This window comes from Nilaparvata lugens, chromosome 5 (assembly GCF_014356525.2).
Source record: "Nilaparvata lugens isolate BPH chromosome 5, ASM1435652v1, whole genome shotgun sequence".
NCBI lineage: Eukaryota > Metazoa > Arthropoda > Insecta > Hemiptera > Delphacidae > Nilaparvata > Nilaparvata lugens.
The window spans coordinates 7,849,191-7,871,946 of record NC_052508.1 but is presented as its reverse complement, the minus strand read 5'-3'; the positions used below and the strand labels follow the sequence as shown (position 1 = coordinate 7,871,946).

The following is a 22,756-nucleotide window of genomic DNA, read 5'->3' as shown; positions in this document are numbered from 1 at the left end:
AATCGGGTATAATTTAATGTGAAAAATATACTCAAAAGATATTGACAAGATTTCCCGGCATAGCCTGCAGATTCATTCATTTATTACATCCATTAAGTCATAAATCATAATCTGTAATCTTTAATGTAATAAAAGGAAAGATGTAATAACTGGAATGTAATAACTGGCGAGATAGGAAATTCACGAATGACGCATCATCACGTCTCAACTACTCAACTGATTAACTTGAAATTTTGCATATAGATTCTTAATTTACCAACGATGGTTAAAGGCTCAGTTTTAGTTCTTTAAGACTACAGTTGGTCAAGTTTTTAACTAGACCCTTGCGAAGCACGGGCTACCAGCTATTATACAATAATATGATCGAGGCGGTTCATAACCTTGTATCACAAGTTAAATTCACGTCGATACACAAGTCAATACATAATTTTTAACCGTCTTGACAAGCTGAGAAGAATGAGATGTAATACAAGAAAATCTGATCATTGTGTTAAAATTAGTGTTTGAAATTTTGATCCTTAAATTGTCCTTATGCGCGTCTCTCCACTAGGAAATACGGAAAGTGCATCCAACGGATTATTCTCATATAACATGATCTTATGAAATCGTAAGATTATACGAAATCTCAATGTGAGGACAATGAGTTAGTGATGATAGTTGAAACTAAGAACTAGGTGTTTTTCAAAATCCAAGGAGAATTGTTGTTATCAGGTGTACCTTGAAATCTATATGAAATGCAGCGCTCTACCTTATTTACAATAGTTATTTATTTCTGCCAAAAAATACAAAAAATCTCTACAAGAAATTAAAATAGACTGGTCTCAGGCCTCACAGCACAGAATTACGCCCAGAGGGATTTCATGGTGACCATCGGAAGATATTGTTGATTAAAAACTAAAACTCATCAACATTGGTTCGTTCTTAGAATTTTACTAATTTTTGAAAATTATCATTGAAAATAGAGAGTTCCGAATGATTTTATTTAATAGAACATTTCATAATCTAAAAAACCGGCAAGAGCGAATTCTTCTGTCCAATGACTGGATTTGAAGAAAGTAGCTGAACTCTGAACTCACACACTATATCACACACAAGGGAATTTTGCATGGATAAAAAGGCTCTGGACTTCTCTTATCAATCCAAACAATATATTGGAAAATCAGAACAAGAATAATATATTGCAAGCACCAATGTATATAGTGACAGTACTTATACTGATCTGATTGAATGAAGAATTAGTTGGTCTTTCAATAGGATATTGATCGACTGCCTACCCTATTGATTGATGACTGATCATCGTCTTACCTCAACTGGAAGGTTGGAATACGGTTTCCATCGAGCTGTATGAAAGCGTTACTCTTTGCCATCATGAAGACTTTCTCATGTCCGGTTTCGGGGAAGGTCAGTTCGATCCCCCTCTCCTCCAGTGGCAGGGGGGGAACCAGGGTGCTTTTCAGGGCGTTGGCCCCTTTTTCCAGTTCCTCTTGAGGTTTGAGCATGTGTAGGTAGGGTGGTAGAGTGTCTAAAACAAAACAAAAATCAATTTAATCCAGTAGTCTCCATCTATAATCAGCACTTGCTGGATAGATTGCGTCATAAAAAATAAAACTTAAAACTTGATAACTAGACTGGGAGGCCAGTAATAGATCTCAGAAAACATTGGATTGACTCTTCATCCAGGGAGTAGGGAGCCAGACTCACAAGTTTCTCACGAAGTGCCTTTTTGAAGATTTTTTCCTCACGGAAATACACCGGCATCCTGTTGTAAATCTCAAGTGCACGGACAGGGAAGTTACTAGTAGTTCTGTGAACAGTAGACATCACGCCGTATTCTCATCCACAAGTACCTGATTGAAACTATAGACCTTATGGAAATACAGCAATAGACTGGCTTCTCCACACATCTGTGTAATCACTTTTCAGCTGATTTATGATGAATAATTCTATAGTATGATTTTTACTTTCCTTGCCCTATTACCATAGGTAAGGAAATTATTGCTTTCCGAAAAAAATTAAGGTACCCTGATTTCTAAATTTCTATACGTTTCAAGGTCACCTGAGTCCAAAAAACTGGTTTTTGGGTATTGGTCTGTATGTATGTATGTGTGTGTGTGTGTGTGTGCGTCTGTGTACACGATATCTCATCTCCCAATTAACAGAATGACTTGAAATTTGGAACTTAAGGTCCTTCCACTATAAGGATCCGACACGAACAATTTCGATCAAATGCAATTCAAGATGGCGGCTAAAATGGCAAAAATGTTGTCAAAAAAAGGGTTTTTCGTGATTTTCTCGGAAACGGCTCCAACGATTTTGATCAAATTCATACCTAAAATAGTCATCGATAAGCTCTATCAACTGCCACAAGTCCCATATCTGTAAAAATTTCAGGAGCTCCGTTCTATCAATGCAGATAGATTCCCAATTATCAGGCTTCAGATACAATTGAAACAAAAAAAAAAAAAATCAAGTGGAGTAGATTGAGCATGAAAATCTCTACAATTAATGTTCAGTAACATTTTCACCTGAATTTGAAAATAAGCTTTAAATTCGAGAAAATGTGATTATTCAATTGCAAATTAATGTTGATTCTATTAAATCATTCACTATGAAGAGATAGCAGACCTCATGTGTGTCTCCAGCGTTATAATGGCCCTGTCACCAGCTGGCTCAAATCTTTGAATAGTAGACTTGAGATGCGCGGGAACACTAGCGTCAGGTGATCAATTTTAATAACGGCAAGGAAAGTTGTGTGAGTGCGCCACACCAGATTTTTACTCTAATATTGGCGCATGAAGGAGGCTCCTTTTTCCCTTTTATATTATCCTTGAAATGCAAAATTTTCAAAAACCTTGTATATAAGTCGACGCGCAATTGAAAAAGGAACATCCCTGTCAAATTTCATGAAAATCTATTACCGCGTTTCGCCGTAAATGCGCAACATATAAACATTTGGACATATAAACATTCAAACATTTAAACATTAAGAGAAATGCCAAACCGTCGACTTGCATCTTAGACCTCACTTCGCTCGGTCAATAAACATTTAAACATTGAGAGAAATGCCAAAACCGTCGACTTGAATCTTAGACCTCACTTCGCTCGGTCAATTATGAGATCGAGTCAGTCTGGCCTGAGGCAAATTGGTGTCATTTCTCCTTCTTGTGTTGTGACTATGTACATGTCCTCTCTGCTGAAAGCTATGATGTCCTCTTCTCAACAGTAACAGGGAACTAAAGAGATACTGGCTATATACATATAGACTTGATTCTAGTCTAATTTGTAAAAATAAGTGATGACACTGATTTGCATAATATTTATTTCTTTCTATTTACACTTCAATTTCCTCCATTACATTTCTCTCATCTTCATTCAGCTCTTTTCTACCTGATTTCAGTTTGCATTTTTCAGCATGAACAATTGATACTGAATCTTTAAATGATACAATGATATGAGGTATTGAAGAGTTACCATATACGATAAGGCTGTAGAAATTCTATTATATTACATCTCACTCGATCTTATTCAGCTCTATTCTATCTATTTCACTTTACTTCATTTTGCAGCTTGTTCAAGAATCAGAAAATTTAATGATATGATGCATTGAAGAGCTATCATTAGGCTACAGAATAGATGCCATTTTTTAATAAATTTGACTAAGGCCAGTGTTAAATTCAAAAGTGGACTATATGAGAATAGTTTTTCAAAAATAATATAAAGATTGAAAGGGTTAAACGTGAGCATCAATGCAAATCAATGCAAACGTGAGCATACCTACCTACTTCATGTAGCATGCAAATGATCGTAAACTTACCACTGTGTAGAACCATTGTTTTCTGTAATTGATTATTACTAGTGGTATTTGCAAAGACATAGGATGAGTAATTTGGAAAGATGGTCATGGAATACAAACAAACCCCAGGACGGGAAATACCTCCGTGACAAAGTTCGGAAAAGTTTAAACTGCAACGGTGGTTCACAGAATAGTATTCAGTACCGTAGTTGGGCTTACAAATTCGAATTCAGATAATTATCACTTTAAATATTTGGGTATTAATTATCGAAGCCCTGCTTTTCAGAGTACATAAAACTACAATAAATATTTATATCTATCGGGACATACGAGAAAAACAAATAATAAGGCCAAAGCCGGCTGCCAATGTGCCAAACTTCAACAGCTTGAACTCGACTTCGAACATCGTCTGCAAAAGAAAATCACAGCTGACAAGTGACAACTGACAACCAATATCAATCGCAGAGTGCAGCACCATGCAGTAACTGCTCGAAGGCGCCAAGATTCAAATGGCCACAACAGCCAGTCACAAACAGCGTTTTACTGGATGTGTTAACTGAATTATATTCAGCTAGGACAACACACCATTCTTTTGCATTTTACTGAAGTCTATAAATTTCATAAGTCAAATCCTTTAAAATCAGAGCTTTTAAGAGAAATCCTTCTCAAGATACGTTGTCTTTTGTGCGAAAACTTCCGAATCTAGTGAGCATTGAACGGTCTATCAATTTTGTTGAAGTCAGTTTGATTTTGAATAATGTTAGGCAGCCTCTCAATACGATGGGTATTACTATTGGCAAATGGGCAAGGAAAATCTGCAGCCCACTTGTATCCTCTTTGATATTATTTAAAAAAAAAATATTTAATGCAATAAGTTTTTTAGTTCTTCGTCCCTTTTCAACTAAGGTATATAGAACTCCATTATAGGTTAGATTAATGAAGAACAAAGTGATTTCAATTATACTATCTCAAAACTCCTATGAACCTATTCATCGAATATCATTATACATACCGAAAACATTCAAGCTTATATCCTTCACCTACTTTCCCAGATATTCAACTTTATCCGTTTTTCAAACAGAGTGCATCTCAACCGTTAATCTTCTTCTTTCACTCTAATCGTTATTTTCTTCTCCCTCAAACCAATCATAACAACTTTCAAGTGCATCTGAATCGTTTATCTCTCCTCTTCAGATAACTCAATTGAATTGAACAAACAGTTTTCGGAATTATATTGAATCTATTTTATAAGAATACCGGTTCAATAAGTCCCAGATTTTATGTGGGTTAATCTGAATAGGAATGCCGACTTGGAATAGGATATTCACCTTATCTAAAGTATTTTTTGTTAGGAAAGCTTTACTTGTTTTTTGAGAGCATTGATATTGTTACACTCATAGGCAAAGTTTTTTATGAGAGTGAGATGGACTATTAGTCTATAGTGAGGTCCACGTAATAATGGCAGTGTTTGATTAGTAATGGTATATTGCTGTCCTTGTCTTTCATTCAAGAGAGCGGAAAGCACTATCTCTTTCTCGCTTTGCTCTGTTGCCAGATCGTCTTTCAACAATGTAGAATTAATAAAATATTTCATCTTAATTTTGAATATTCATTATGGAGGTATTGGAAAATATAATTTATTGCCTAATAAATATAATTGGTTATTTTAAATGACAATGAACAGTTAATATTACATCAATAAAGCTGTATCAGCTGTATCAGTTATAGAAGACTGAGGATCGGCAACGTTGTTCTCCTATCTTTCTCCACTGTCATTATGACGTGGACCTTGCTATAGAAGTTTTATCTCTAACATTTTTCCATACCTCTCATAGTTTTCTAAATATATGGGTGAGACATTTTGAAGAGAAACCCTTTTGCCTCATATTTTTCCATTTATTACTCCGAGTTCTTATACATTACTGATAAAGTTCATTGTATTACTCTTTGTACCGGTTTCCGAGCCCGGGATTCAGCTAAGTTCTAGACTTTGAACAACTGGAATCAGAAAATTGGCTTTCCGAAACGGGGCATGGTCATAGTTTTTATGATAATCTCTATTTTCTCATTTCTATAATAATTGGAAACGGTTTCCCTTGACGAAATGACACATTCCTAAATAATATAAAATAGCTGAAACTTCACACTATTTTCATTTTATTTTGTGTTAAATTTTCTAGTTTTTTTTTGAGATTAAATTTAAACGTGAACTACGACTACGCCCCGTTTCGGAAAGCCAATTTTCTGATTCCAGCTGTTTAAAGTCTAGAACTTGGCTAAATCCCGAGCTCGGAAACCAGCCCTTATTCGCTTCTTCCCATCCCAAGTATTATACTAATAGTGTTGGTATTATAGGTATACTCACGGTCCTCTCCGCCAATACAGTAATGCATACATTCAGCCTCCGAGTCGAATACATTCTCCCCCTTGCAGCCGCCATAGACAAACATCTTGCAGAGTTGGAGGGACGCGTCGAAGTACCATTTGTGCACCCAGTCCGAGCATGGGCCCCTCGACACCATTCCTCTGCACCTATCTGATGCAAACACACATCAGTCACACTGATAAATGTTGAGGAAATCGTGGAAAGTACTCATATTCGGACAGTATTTATTGCTTGAAAGCTACACATTATTACTCTGCACCTATCTGAAGAGAAGTCACATCAGTCACATTGCAGGGAAATAGAGGGTATCTATATATATATAAAAGGGAAATGGCACTCACTCACTGACTGACTCACTCATTCGCAGAACTAAAAATCTACCGGTCCAAAAACGTTCAAATTTGGCAGGTGTTTTCAGTTGGCTCTTTAGAGGCGTACTAAGAACGGATTTGGAAAAATTTTCAAAGATACACCCAAAATCTGCGTTTTTACAGCGTATTTTAGCGTTTTCTCAGCTTTATCAAGAATAACTGAGCAGAAAATGTTCAAATTCAGTACAGAAGCTCAGCTAGGATGCAATAATGTTGTGTTAGAAGGAATTTGCAATAACTTCAAAGATACGCCCAAAATTAGCGTTTTTGCTTTTTCTCAGATTTATCGAGAACAATTGAACAGAAACTGTTCAAATTTAGTAAAGAAGCTCAGCTAGGGTGTAATAATGTTGTGTTAGGAGGAATTTGCAATAACGCCAAAGATACGCCCAAAATTAGCGTTTTTTTGCGTTTTCTAAGTTCTTTCATCAAGTTATAGACAGAAAATCTTGTGATGAGGTGACTTTAATATGTCATCAAAGATACGCCCAAAATCAGCGTTTTTCCAACGTTTTTCTCAGCTTTTCTGCGTTTTCTCAGTACTTTAACTTTTTGATGGAATGAAACCTGCTCAAATGAAAAATGCAGGCTAGCGAAGCGAGCCCGCTGATCTCATTTTTGGACGATATAGTCGGAGGTCCAGGGGGCGGAGCCCCCTGGCAAGACGGATATGGCGAGCGAAGCGAGACTGACGGCTAGTTCCTCATATTCTAGAAGTATGAACAGCTCAAAAGCAACAGATTGGTTTTCTGCACATCAGTGAAACTGCTAAATGTGAGAAAAATTGTGGAATTTCCTCATATTTACTGATAAAATCCAGATTCATATCACAATTATTTACATCAATCTCATGCGAAGGAACGAGTCCCAGGACTAGCCTGCTATGGCCCGGTTGCACAACAGCCGGTTACATTTTAGTCGTGATTAATTTCACGAGAACCAATCAGAGAAGACTTTTTTGAAAAGACGGCTTCTCTGATCGGTTTCATGAAATTAATCACGATTAAAATTTACCGGCTTTTGTACAACCGGCACTAAGAGGAGTTAATGGTTAATAATTGACGAGTGATAATTATTTATTATACTGTTTATATTGAGATGAGGCTGGTGCGTGAGACCAGGCGTGGATTGATAATGATAATAGTACAGAATCGTGTCGCACATTGTTATCACAGCTCTTTTTTTGTGAATGATTTCATATTTTATATTTTAAATATTTCATATTTGTGAATGATATATTCATGATTTGAATTTGTGTTATTCTTTCTGTGTGCTTCAATCATAATATAATATTGGGGCACCGAGCATCGCTCGTTATTTTTATTTATTGATAAACAGAGCACAATTCTCTAAAATGATCGTGTTCTTATTTACAGCTGGCTATACGTCAGCTTATGAATTTCGGGGATGCGATATTTTGATTTTTCACAGAATCACTCGCTCACTTTTTACTATCCACAGACGACGAAAGTCTCAGCTGTTTCAGCCAAGGATGAATGGTCCTTATTATGACGTTCAGCGAGTTTCCCCAAGGATGAGACCTAGTGCAATTGAATGTGTATATTATAAACCTACTATGTTCCAAATTCCGTGAAAATCGTCAGAGCCGTTTTCGAGATACGTTGAACATAAATAAACAGATAACCAGATTTAAAAATATAAACAGATATACAGAAATTGCTCGCTTAATATAATAGGATGTATATTATCGAAAAATTGATAGAGGTATATTGTATAATCATGATCATATTATTTACAAGAGTTACAAAAACTCGTTCTAGGTAGGGCATGCCACATGTGCTGTCTTGTTTCAATATGCGACTTACCAAGCGACACGCGTGTCGCATCTTGTCGTGCTCCAATTTGTGTTGATCACAAGATGCTAAAAAAATTCTCTTCGCATCGTCCAACAAGTGCCATTCGCATCCCAATTTTCTGGAACTAGATTCACGAAATGGCGTCTACATTATGCGTCGACCAATCGGAATTGAGAATAGGCATGTACTGCATGCATCGTTCTCGCTTGTGATTGGTCAAAGCTGTTTGACATGGTCGTCGGTAGGTGTCAGCACTTACAATAACAATCAACACAAAACAAGAGGTCCCCGGGAGGCAGAGTATAAATAGAGATTTCTGTGGTATTTTGAGCTTGCATAAATTGACAGAAATGTGTGTGTGAGAGTGATAGAGTTATATTTTACCTTCGGGACTGAGGATGACCGGGAGAGTGAGTGAGACATTAACTGTACTGAATGACGTCACTGATGTGATCCAACTGAGAAATCCTGTAAGCAATAGTAGAGGTGTCCCTCTACATCGCCGGTTTCTCATTCTGCACCTGACAAAGAAAAAATGAAAAAAGATCAATTTAATAAATAGTTTGTTCTATTTTACATCAAAATAATGCAAGCTATCAAAATCAGACTTGAAAATGGCATTAGAGCCGAAACATGTCGTAACAAAATAATTCAAAAGGTTACTGAGATTTATATTTTTATCTACAAAATCAGAATGTACAAAAAACATGTCTACTTCTTCATGTGCTAATGCCTTGATTCTGCACCTGTCAAAATGAAGAATGATCAATAATATTAAAAATAATTCATAATTTTATTAATTTGTTCGATTCTACATGCAAATAATGCAAGTTATCGAGATCAGAATGTACAATAATCATGTCTACTTATACATGTGCTACTGACTTCATTCTGCACCTGACAAAATGAAATTGCAAATCCATCAATCTCATAAAATAATTAGTTATTTTTCACAAAAATATGCAAATTATCGAGATAAAAATGTGCAAAAATAGTGTATAATTGTTAATGAGCTACTGACTTTATTCTGCACCTGACAAAATCAAATTGAAAAGTCATCAATCTTATAAAGATTTCTTTCATTTTACATTTATATTCTGCAAGTAATGAAGATAAAAATTTGCAAAAATCGTGTCTACATGTTTATGTGCTACCATAGAGAAAAAAAGCATAAGTAGATATCCCATTGCATAGTTGTAGATAGATAGACTACTTCGTAGTATATATCCAATGGCATAGATTGTTTATGCTCCTAACTTGAAGCCGATTTTTTGTTAAATCAAGCCGACTACTACTGTCTACTGTTATTACTGCTTTGTCCGGATGAGAGTGTAAGAATACTAGGGCGTAGTAGACTATGAGTAGTATGAGTACAGTGGATATAAACACATTTATCTATGGTCACTGTAAGTATGAGAAACTACCTGAATCACATATGGCTTCAAAAAGAAAGAACTACTAGGACTATCGGCTTGAGTTAACAATGAAAGTTGGAACATAAACGCCCCATTCACCATGGGATATCTATCTATGCTATCTTCTTTCACTGACTTGATTCTATACCTGACAAAATCAAATTGAAGAATGATCAATTTTATTATAGTTTACCTATTTTTTATTATTCACATAAATATGCAATTTATCAAGATCTCGAAATGTGATGGATTATTCAAAACAAGAAGCAACAGCAATTTTACATGAGATATCCCGGTATCAGCTATCCTCTATATAGAAGGCAGTGACAAGGCAGAGTATAGGCAACGCTGTTCCCCCATCTTTCTCTACTCCCATTATAACGTTAACCTCACCTTAGTAGCCTATACTAAACCCTTACCTTGAATATAAATGAAAATGAAAAACCAAGTACTCTTTTTAAAATTGTTTAATCACAACATGTTTCGGCTATATCATGCCATTATCAGGTAAAAATGATTTGAGAGTAAACAATTTTACAAAAGAGTACTTAGATTTCTATTTTTATTTATATTCAAGAGTAGCCCTGAGGGAAAAAGACAATAAACCCGAAAACTATCGACCTGTATTTACTGCTTATTGATAACAGAGAAAGTTTTCTGTTATGATTTCATATTCCAAGAAGATAGAAAAAAACAGCCGTAATTGATTTTCTGAATAAAGAATGAAGAACATTCATAAGTTTGCAATTCGAAAATTGAAGTGCAATGCGACCGTTAAATTGAATGATAACCGACAAGTAGGAGCGAGAGAGGAAGAGTGACTGATAGAGAAAAGAGAAAAGAAGGATAGAGAGTGAGTGAGAGTGTAAGAGAGGGGTGAGAGTGTGAGAGAGAGAGATAGTATGAGTGGGAGAGAGAAAGAGGAAGCGAGAAAGAGGGAGAGAGAATGAGAGAGTAAAAAAGAAAGAGTGAGAGAGAGAGAGTGTGTGAGAGTGAGAGAGTGGGAGGGTGAGAGTAAGAGAGAGAGCGTTTGTGAGGAGTGAGTGTAAAGAGAGATAATGAGAGAGAGAGAGAGACGTTATCATCAATTTGGAGTTGTGATTGGAGGTTATCAGCTGATGTCAACAGTCAGAGAAATGCAAGCCGCATCAATTTATTCTGGCCCATCTTTTGAACTGAAACCGGAAGAGAGGCATTTTAGGCGTGGCGCCTAATCTTCAATTGAATTTAATAAATTTTCACCAATTTGATTCTGCAATCAAATTGGTAATTATTATTCGTTCTAAAAAGTTTCCAAGAGTTGAAACAGCTGTGGCGCGGTGCCTGTTCAAATTTGTAATTCGTAACTCTACAACTGAATTGAATAATCAACTTCCATCAAATTAATAATAATCGATCGTTAAAAAACGCTTCCAAAAGTTGAAAGAGCTTTACGGAAATATCTGCAACATCTATGCTCATACTTCAAGCGGCTTGTTAAGAAGTTGTCAACTGAGTTTTATTCAAATTGCAATCAGTTGTCAACTGAGTTTACAACAGATTGCGCCGTTTTGTTACCAATTTCTTAAAAAGCACTGTAATAATATAGTCGTCAACTTGTGGAAATCCTTGTTGTCAACAAAATTTTTGTCTTCCACTCAGTGTGGGACCACTGGGAAAGTTACCAACAAAATGTTTCACCTGTACAAAATTCTTAAGAATGGGTTCAAAACTTTTGGCTTCAATTGGTTTTTAAAAATATGTAAACAATTTGTTACCAATTTCTTGTAAATCACAGCAATATATCGTCGTCAGCTTGTGGTTATCCTTAAATAAATAAATTATAGATTTCCATGGTACAATCAAGTTATAAGCAACGTCGTCAATAGTCAATACAATAATATCACAGAGTAGTCATAAAACATACAATAAACAAAAAACATGCAGTAAAAATTGATGCAAGAATAGGATCCAATGGATTTGGAGTTTAATTGTTGGTGAATTCACTTAGAACTATCCAGTCATATATTATATATAAAGTCTAAGCGCTAAGTGAGATATACATTCATTGACGTAGATAGGCTTTGATAGAGGATATCCAGATGTTCTCTACTTCTGGTGTTGTGCGTGTGAATAAAAAGGTGCGTACAGATTTACATGCCGCGAACATGAGCAATTCACTTTTAATCAGCTGATGCTCAGCTTTTTATATCTGTATCTTACCGTTTCTGTAAAAATACAGATATAATCAGATGATTAAAAGTGAATTGCTCATGTTCGCGGCGCGTAAATCTGTACGCACCTTTATATTGCTCATGTTCGCGGGGCGTATATCTGTACGCACCTTTATGCTACCTCGTTTCTTCCAACTATATCCATATTTTGTCGGACATAGAGTATGACATTGAAGATGTATAGATTTATAACGATCAGTATCTTCCTATTTATATATAAGGGACGGCAGTGATCAAGATAACCTGAATTGGATATTACTCTGATTGCTCTTTCCTGTAATAAAATAATTTTGTTAATGTGTTTGCTATTGCCATTATATTAATAAACCATATGATATGATATTGTTTTCAACAACATTTTGTCTCCCACTTAGTTGAGAAAGTTGTCAACACTGAGAAAGTTGTGGACAAAATGTTCCCCAAAGAAGCCAATCCTACAGAGACTATAAATGGTTAGTAGTTGACTGTTCTATCAAGGTAAGAGGAGGGAGCAGAAGGGTTGTCATTGGCTGATACAAGACACGCCCACAATTGACAGAGCATTCAAACTACAGACTGTAGGCAAATAGTGTTTGTTGTATTCTGTCGTTGAATTATTCCTAATAGGCTTTCATTTTTAGTTTCTTCTATTAGTTACTGAGTTTTCTGAAGTTTAATTTTAATTTGCTAAGTCTGTATACATCACTGTAATGATGGTGGTCTAATTTCTTTCTAATTTCTAACTTTCTACTGATCATTCTGTGTTTCAAGTTCTTGGTTCCTGAACAATAATAATGGAGAATTTTCATTTTAAAAAATTAATTTGTTTATTGCAAAAAAAAAAAAACAATTACTTCAACGCATATGAATAACGAATTCATTGCCAAATACAAGAAATATTTTCACAAATAAAAATAATAATTAAATTACAATAGTTTTTGGCGTGACTGGAGAAAGAAGCCTTGAGCTTCAGCCACGAGTTCTAAAAATAAGAAATACATTTTTTTAATCTAATAACAGCAGTACAAATGAAACAATTCTGTGGATGGATGATAATCTACGGATGTTGATGCTGAATTTTATCAATAAAATTAGTAAAGTGTGAAGTTTTTAGCTCGAAAATTTTAGTTCCATTCAAAATTTAGACTTTTTGAATAATTATTAAGTTACTGTTCTAGATTTTTTGATTGTAGGCTCTAATAGTATCTATTTGATTCGGAATTTGCTCGTTTATCTGAGTATTGAAGAGCGTAAATTGTATTTTGAAAAGTGAAAGTGACATAACCAACATTTTGATTTGGACGGTAGCCTATAGTATAAATTGGAAAGGGGACAGTTTTGGGCATGAGCCTTTCCTCATGTTAAGTATTTGTACACACTGTGATAAATGAATAAATAAATAAATAATCAAGTACTTGATAAACAGAATATAGATGCACAGGAAAATAATATAAAAATTGTCGAGTTTTAATCATTTTTACACAATAAATATTGCCAAAATTGGTGATTCAGCCAACTCAATTTTCAATAATATGGAATGCATTAGGTCTATAGACCTGTTAACTCTGTTTTGTCTTAGACAACACTCAAGGATCTATTAGGATCTCTCTGCCGATAAAAGACATGTGAATAAATACATGAATTAATGATACTTGTAGAACTATAAATGTAGATCAGTCCCATACTAGTGCTACTACCTATCATAATGTATACATACCTACACTATCATGAATCACTTGCTACAAAAACTGTTCACAACTTTTTATTAAGCTCATGAACTTGATTTATTTGAGGTACAACAAGTAAATAATGAAGGTCAACCTCGCCTTATCATCAGCTGTCATGTAAAAAACGATAATTATTATCGAAAATTTTCGTAGAATAATTCAAAGGTAAACTTCAATAGGCTACACAAAGTTATTAGTCATATGGAGCGCTTTCAAGCTAATACGCTACAATGTGTGAAATTATAGTACAGTTACAATAGAAGAAATTTGTGAGTCTTCATTGTCAACTGATAAGGCAAATGTGACAGCAGTAATAAAAATAGTTATGTACTTTGATTTGTCCATTGATTTATGTAGGAAACTAACAGTGATTTAATAAGAGTTAGTGACCTTACGTCAGCAATGTTAACTTAACACTGTCTACATGGTCCTTATCACATCACACTGGTTAATGTCAATGTTACACTGTAGTGAGGTTCACGTTATAATGGCAGTGTTTGATTAGCAATGGTATTGCTATCCTTGTCTATCATTCAACAAAGCGGATAGCGCTATCTCTTTCCAGCTTTGCTCTGCTGACAGATTGTCTTTTAACAATGTAGAATAATTGATTTACGAAATATTTCATCTTAATTATGAAATTTCTCTATGAGATTATCGAAAAATATAATTTCTTGCTCAATAAAATATAACTGATTATTTTAAACAAGAATGAACCGTTAATATTATATCAATAAACCTGTATTGGCTACCGTCTATAGAAGGCATTGACACGACAGAGGATCGACAACGGTTTTCTCCTATCTTTCTCCACTGCCATTATGACGTGGACCTCACTATACATATAGCGAATTAGGAATAAATCTTCTTTTTTAAATTTAGAGTGAAGATATATTCAGGTTTTTGTTTGGATATTAATGTTATACAAATAATTAAACTAAACTGTTATTCAACTAATTGTATTATCGAAAAATATAATTTCGAAACTAATTGACTGTATAATGAAGTTATTAAACTAATTTCAATGTATGGACTCAATTTGTAATCGAGAATATATCGTCTCTGCTCCATCTTCAACTCCCGGTTGCACTTTTACGTCAAGTTTTCAGTTTGTCAAGTTTCAAAATAGATCCTTGCGGAGCATGGGTTAGTAGATAATATGAGGAGTACAATAAGTAAAGGGGAAGAATTTATTGTAGAGATACATTTTTTACAGTTTTATTTATTCCATCTCGAAGTCCAAGTAGAAGTAGAAGTCTCACTACTACACAAATAATATTTGACAATAAGGTTTAAATTAAATGCTTCTCTAGTGGGTATATGGTAATTTCTCACCTCCAGTCATTTGAAAGGCAATGCCCCCTGTTTCTATGTGATAAATATGAGTATTATGGTCACTAAATCATGGATTATCCATAAATTTCAAGGCAAGAACGTTAATGGTCTTCAGTAAATTCAGAAAATTATATTTGAAGATAATCCGTTAAAAAACGAATAAAATTTCCAAGTGTAAAAACGAAGCTGGATATAAAGTTTATTTACTGTATCACTGTTACTATTGTAGTCTATATAGTACTGGTATTTGCAAATCATCGTATATTCCACTACCGCCGTAAACAAAGCCGTAGTGCATTCTGATCTTCCATGGAAACCACATCTGGAATGCCTGAAAAGCAAACTTAATTCAGCAATTTTCGTTCGCAGAAACCTAGAGGCTTCTCAGGATTCGATGGCTCTTAAAAGTGTGTATTTCGCCCTGTTTCACTCCCTTCTGAACTATGGAATTATTTTTTGGGGTAATTCTAGCAGTGTAGTGGAGGTGTTTAGACTACAGAAGTGGACATTGAGGGTGATGATAGGAGAATCAATCCGAACTAGTTGTAGGCCCTACTTCAAAAAACTTGGAATTTTCCCACTCCCTAGCTTATAGCCTATATATTCTGGAAACAATCTGCTTTTTAAAAAAACACATGAATGAATTTAATACAGGAATCACCAATATTCAACCAGATATAGAAATAATTTGAGAGATGATGCACACCGAAGTACTATGTATGAGCGAGGGGTAAGGAGTTCAGGTATCCGGATGTATAACTTATTGCCATCTCACATAAAAGAAAAGTCAGGTAAAGATTTCAGATTTTTAATGAAAAAAGAGCTTCTATCCATATGTACCTACTCAGTGGAGGAATATAAAGATTTTTACAAAACTCAAGATGGAGGTTTAAGAAGATAGATAACATGTTGCTGTTTGATTAATGACAAATTGACATATCCTTATACTCCTTTTACAGGTGGTCGGTGGATGAAAAAGTAATAAAAAAATAAAAAATAAATCCGTGTGATGTCAGCACAGGTAGGGCTCCTACACCAATAGAAACACTAGCTAATATAGATCAGCTGAAATCAACGAATTTTTATTGGTGTAGGAGCTCTACCTGTGCTGACGTCACACGAATGCACTACGGCTTTGTTTACGGAGGTAGTGATATTCCTCATTCAAAATTATACTTACATATTTAACATAGCACAACCAGCTGACTCAGTGGTCAGTATCAAGTCAAATATAGTATATACTATAGTGAAGTTAACGTTATAATGGCAGTGTTTGATCAGCAATGGTATTGCTATCCTTGTCTATCATTCTACAACGCAGGTACCGCTATCTCTTTCTTGCTTTGCTCTGTTGCCAGATCGTCTTTTAAAAATGTAAAATTAATGATTAATTAACAAAATATCTAATTTTAATTATGAAAATTCATTGAAAAATATAATTTCTCGCTCAATAAAATGTAATTGATTATTTAAAACGAGAATGAACAGTTAATATTACATCAATAAACCTGTATCAGCTACCGTCTATAGAAGGCATTGACAAGACAGAGGATCGGCAATGTTGTTCCTCTACCTTTCTTCACTGCTATTATAACTTGAATCTCACTAAAGTATCAGTATTTGCATATTATAGTATTCCTCATTCAACATTATACTTATATATTCAACACAGTACAACCACCTAACTTAGTGGTCAGTATCAAGTCAAATAAAACACTATACCTATGTAGTATCACTAGGGAAAGAACTTTCCTTCTTTTTCATAGTATGTAGAAACTAAGTAGTAATATTATACCTATGTAGTACACTGTTAATAAAAACTATACCTATATTCGTAGTGTGTTCACCTAAAAACGGACAACGTTTAAAAATAAGTCCTTGACTGCATTTGAGTTTCATCAAGTTCATTAAAAATGCCAAGGCACTCAGGCAGAAAATTGATCAGCAGAGCATGATCCGAGAGTTTTAGGCTGTAAAATAGGCTATAAAATAGTCTGTTAATATGCTAAACGGTTATAGGCTATAGAGAGGTTTGAACTAGGCTGTTTGAATAAAACTGGAAACACAAAATTCCGAAGCATGATTTTTGTAGACTAGCGGGTAACCCTTGCTCCGCAAGGGATTACTTGACAAACTGAAAACTTGAGGTAATGGAATTTCGAAGAATTGAAAATAGGCCTAAAACTGTCCTCAGTTAATTAAGATTCTATTTGCAAAATTTCAAGTTAATCAGTTCAGACGTGATGATGTGTCGTTTGTGAATTTCCTATCCTGTACTTGTATAAGCCAGTTCTTTCCTTTAGTATAGATAATTAATAGGAGTGAATATATTAGAATCAGAGCAATACCTTGTTTGGTGAGATATAGAAAAACTTAGCTGGAGAACCACTTAGCATGTATCTATGTTATAATAATTACAGGATATTCAAATTGATCTAATGCATTTTTAATGAGTTGGAAATTACCAGTTTGTCTACTGCTTGATCCGTGCCCAAACAGTATGAAAGTAGACCTTTAGAAAGAGTCTAGAGCGGTAAAGTAGTGAGTGTTTAGTAGAGTGTAGACATAGTGCCGGTTGCACAAAACACGGTTAAAGTTTTACTTGTGATTAATTCCACAAGAACCAAACAGAGAAACCGTCTTTTCAAAAACGCCTTCTCTGATTGGTTCTCGTAGAAATAATCATGGTTAAAATTTAAACGGCTTCTGTGCAACGGGGCCTTAGAGTTTAGTAGAGTCAGAGAAAGCTTAGATTGTTTTATTCTATGGTAGAGTGTAGACTTAGAGTTTAGTAGAGTGTAGAAGTATTTTACTCTCCAACCATACTCAACAAAAATAATCTCTATTGGGAAAACAAGTAAGATGATTTCAGTTCTCAACCGTCAACCATATTATCTGTTATAATAATTCCCATCAAAACATGAAGTTTGGTGGGGAGACATATATTTACTTTTGAAATTTCATTTAAATCTTATTTGATGCAGACTGCTGAATGAGAACAGTATTGTAACAGCCTTTGATTATATTCGAAATATGTTATGATCAATAAAGATGATGTTATCTACATGTTTCATGACAGCTAGACTGCCGCTCATAGACGAAACCCGTAGAGGAGAAAAACGATTATCAAAAAAGTGAAAAAACGAGTTTGATAAAAACATGGAGAGGTAAATATAAAACCGTGGAGAGAGAACGGAGAAAGAACGATTAACACACTGCAGTCAAGGAACGAAACACAGAGAGAAAGAAAACTGTGAAGAGAGAGATATTCATGTACAGGAGAAGAGAAAGAGAGAGGTAGAAAGAAGGGGAAAAGGAGAGATAATGAAGTAGACAACAAGAAACTGTAAATAACTGAAGAGGTGAAGGTAAACAGAAAGAAAGAAGAATGTAAGGAGAAAGAACGTGAAGAGCTTCATAAAAAGGAGTGATTGATTGATTGATTGATTGAGTACTTTATTTATGTAGATTACAATATATACTGGCTTATACACTTATATACAATAGCTTACAATACAGCAAAGTTATAGATGAATTTACATAATATAGACTAAGAAAATAACTATTGAACTGTATATGATATGAAAAAGCAATTTGTAATATAATAACTATAGATAATAATGATATTGTTATGCATCTACATAAATTGGCGGAGCTTTGAACATATCAATGTCCATTCTTTTGGAAGAATATTAAAAATATCCTCCCCACTAACTCTCTACCAAAACGTTAATTTCGTTATTTAAACTAAGGATTTATTTATTAATGGAAATATTGTAAAAGTTTTAATCAATATGAATATTAAAGAGAAAAAAAACAGAAAATTGATAAAGTAAAATAATTATATAGTAGAGAAAGTAGATCAGGGTTATCAGCTTCCAGTAATATACAGCAGTATGCAGTGGATAATTGAAATAACATGAGTTTATATAATATATATATATATATATATATATATATATATATATATATATATATACACACAATTCGTTCTATAACATGGTTTAAAGGTTTATATTGGTGGAATGGGTGAGGGATGGTTGTCATGTGATCGTTCTAGGGCCGGACAGTTTCAGTCATTTGTTCCAAAATATGTTTTTTTAAAGTCAGGTTGAAGCTCGCTCGGCTCTCTATAGACCTGATAGAAACAGGAAGTGTATTCCATGCACGACAGGCACTGACTAAGAAGGATTTTGTGAAAATAGTTCGATGATTGGGTATCCTTAAAGTACTTTCTCCGGTTCTAGTATGTGAAGCATCTATCCTCCTACCTTCAGAGACAAATTTGAAATCATCTTTAAAATAGTTCGGATTACCGTATTTCAAGATATCTCTAACAAGCTTGACTATTCGAAAAAGCCTCTGATCGGGAAGCTTCAATGTTGAACTAGCAATGTGGGCTGGGGTGATATGATCATGGCGTTGGAGAGAGTAGACGAAACGTAGACAATAATTTTGGCAACGCTGTAGTTTATCATTCAGAGTGACTTGCATATCATTAAGAACAGAATTACAATACATTAAATGTGGGAAGATGAGAGATTGAACCAATAATAATTTTATGTTTCTAGGGAGGATATCGTGCATTTTCTTCAATGCATGCATGGCTGAGAATACCTTTTTACAAGTTTTGTTCACTTGTTCTGACCAGTCAAGAGTATTATTCATAATAATGCCTAAATTTTTAACTGAGCTACAGTAAGGAATGTCATTACCGTCTACACTAATTTTGTGAATCGATTCAAGGTCAATATTGTTTATAAGACGAGAATATCCAATTATAATGGGTTGTGTTTTGATGGGATTAAGCTTAAGGCCATTTTTCTTTGTCCATTCCACTATCGAATTGATATCCTGATTCATTATTCCAACTGTTTCATTAATTTTTGTTATGGGACAGCTTAAATAGATTTTAAGGTCGTCTGCATAAGTATGAAAACTGGAGAATTTGATAATGGAAGAAAGGTCATTAGCATACAAAGTGAAGAGGAGAGGGCCTAAAATTGAACCTTGTGGTACTCCATGCATAACGTTTTTCCAAGTTGACTTTTTGTCACCGACAGATACACATTGTTTCCTACCTAATAGATAGGATTTAAACCAAACTAACGAGTTGTGACTGAAACCAAAAATAGCCAACTTATTCAGAAGGACTGTATGATCAACAGTATCGAATGCTTTGGAAAAATCAAATAGGGTGAGGATGGTGCATTTTCTTTCGTCCATAGCTAACCTTATATCATCAGTGACACGAAGCAGAGCTGTCTCAGTTGAATGGAATTTTCTAAAGCCTGATTGAAAGTTATGAAGCTTACTATTGTTGTCTAGAAATTTTACAACTTGAGCATGAATGAGTCTTTCTAGCACTTTGGACAATGCAGGTAAAATACTGATTGGTCTAAAATCCTCAACTTTATTGGGTGATGGAACTTTATTTAGAGGGCGAACCAGAGCAAACTTCCAGTTTTCAGGGAAATGCCTTCTTCAAGTGACTTGTTGAAAATGTATGTAATGGTTGGTAAAACAGCAAATAACATCTTCTTGATAAATTTAATAGGAATTTTGTCTACACCCGTAGCATTACTATGAATACGTTGAATTGCTCTGAAAGTGTCTTCTTCTGAGATTGGATGGAATGAAATTGATCAGTGATTGGTAAATCTAAGTTTGTAACCTGCTCTTCAAGATCATCTATATGATTAGCAATGACAACTTCGTCGCGTTGGTTAGAGTGTGAAACGAAATGGTCATTTATATTAGTGTCATTTATATAGTCATTATATTAGAGTGAGAGAGAGTAAAAAGAAAGGGAGAGAAGAGATAGCGAAAAAGACAGCATTAAACTTTAAAGAACTAAAGAGGTAAACATAGCCATAGAGAAGAAAAATGTAAAGAGAAAGAACGTGAAGAGCTTCAGCAAAAGGAGAGAAAGAGAGCGAAAGAGAAAAGGAGAGATAATGAAGTGGACAACAAGAACTGTGAAGAACTAAAGAGGTCAACGTAAACAGAGAGAAAAATCTGGTGTGGTACACTCACACAACTTTCCTTGCTCATATTTGAAACTACGATCAGACTACTGTATATGTGTATATATAAGTGTTTTCAGAGTACTTTTTCCTTTGTGTAAACTGTGAAACTCGATGATTTTTTAGTCGTAATTTCTTTAAAGTCGTCGAAACAGCTGTTCTACAGATGAAATAACTCGACTATGTGTTCTTTTTATGAAACCTACCTACCTCATGCACGAGGAGGTTACTAAGTTTATTTCTCAAGGATGGGGTGGACCCCCTGTTAGTTTCCCAGAAAGAAGACTCATGCCAGTTGATAGAGCTGATAAATAACTATACAGGATATGAATTTGAAAAAAATCGGTCAAGTTATTTTTGAGAAAATCGTGAAAAACATGGTTTTTTAGTAACTATCCACCATTTTTCTCAAGAATATTATGGAGCTCCTGCAATTTTCCCAGAGATGAGACTCGTGTCAGTTGATAGGGCTTATAAATAGCTTATAAATATCCATGGTATGAATTTGAAGAAAATCGTTAGAGTCGTTTTCGAGAAAACCGTGAATAACATGGCTTTTTAGTCATTATCCGCCATTTTTCTCAAGAATATTACGGAGCTCCTGAAATTTTCCCAGAAATGAGACTCATTTCAGTTGATAGGGCTTATAAATAACTATCCATGGTATAAATTTGAAGAAAATCGTTAGAGCCGTTTTTGAGAAAACCGTGAAAAACATGGTTTTTAGTAATTATCCGCCATTTTGAATTCAATTTTATTGAATTTCTTATTGTCGGATCCTCATGGTATAAGGACCTTAAGTTTAAAATTTCAAGTCAATCGGTTAATTAGGAATGAAGTTATCGTGTTCACAGACATACACACATACACACATACACACACACACACACACACACACACACACACAACACACACACACACACACACACCACACACAACACACACACACACACACACACAACACACACACACACACACACAGACCAACACCCAAAAATCATGTTTTTGGACTCAGGGGACCTTGAAATGTATAGAAAACTTGAAATTAGGGTACCATATTTTTTTTTGGAAAGCAATACTTTCCTTACCTATGGTAATAGGGCAAGGAAAGTAAAACCACTGAAAAGAGAGAGTGAAGAGACTCATATACAGGAGAGGATCAGTGGTGAAAAGAAGGGGAAAGAAGACATATAGTGAAGATACAACAAGAAATAGTGAATATAGAGAACGAGAGAAGATCAACGTGCAGGAGTGAGAGAAAATGGTAGAAAAAAGGGAGAAAGGAGAGAGAATAAAGAAGACAGCAAGGAACCAAAGAGAGAGAATGTGAAAAGATCAACGTGCAGGAGTGAGAGAGAGAAAAAAAAGGGATGAAAAGAGAGAGAATGAAGGAGACAGCAAGAAAATGTGAAGAGAGAATCCGTGAAGGGGGAAAGAGGAGAGAATGAAGAAGACAGCAATGAACCATTAAGAGAGAGAACGGGAGAAGATCAACGTGCAGGAGTGAGAGAGAGTGGTGGGAAGAAAGGGAAAAGAAGAGAGAATGAAGAAGAAATCCGGTGGAATGACAGGAAGTAACAAATATTATTTGAGTCTGGACCATCATCCACTTGACGGCTTCTCTGTGTAGGCAGCTGACTCTCAAACTAGAGCAAGGATAGAAAAAAGTTGGAATAGAGCAGTGGATCGGCTCG

The 22,756-nt window shown here is 34.9% G+C and overlaps 1 protein-coding gene across 1 annotated transcript in view; it reads right to left on the bottom strand.

The window, feature by feature from the left end:
- LOC120351561 (neurexin-1b-like) overlaps positions 1 to 22,756 on the bottom strand; it is a 54,016-nt gene that overhangs the window by 12,672 nt on the left and 18,588 nt on the right. Inside the window, 3 exon segments of the mRNA XM_039429364.1 lie at positions 1,306 to 1,522; positions 6,159 to 6,329; positions 8,752 to 8,888. Of these exon segments, the coding sequence (XP_039285298.1) occupies positions 1,306 to 1,522; positions 6,159 to 6,329; positions 8,752 to 8,881 (518 nt within the window). The 5' untranslated portion in view covers positions 8,882 to 8,888.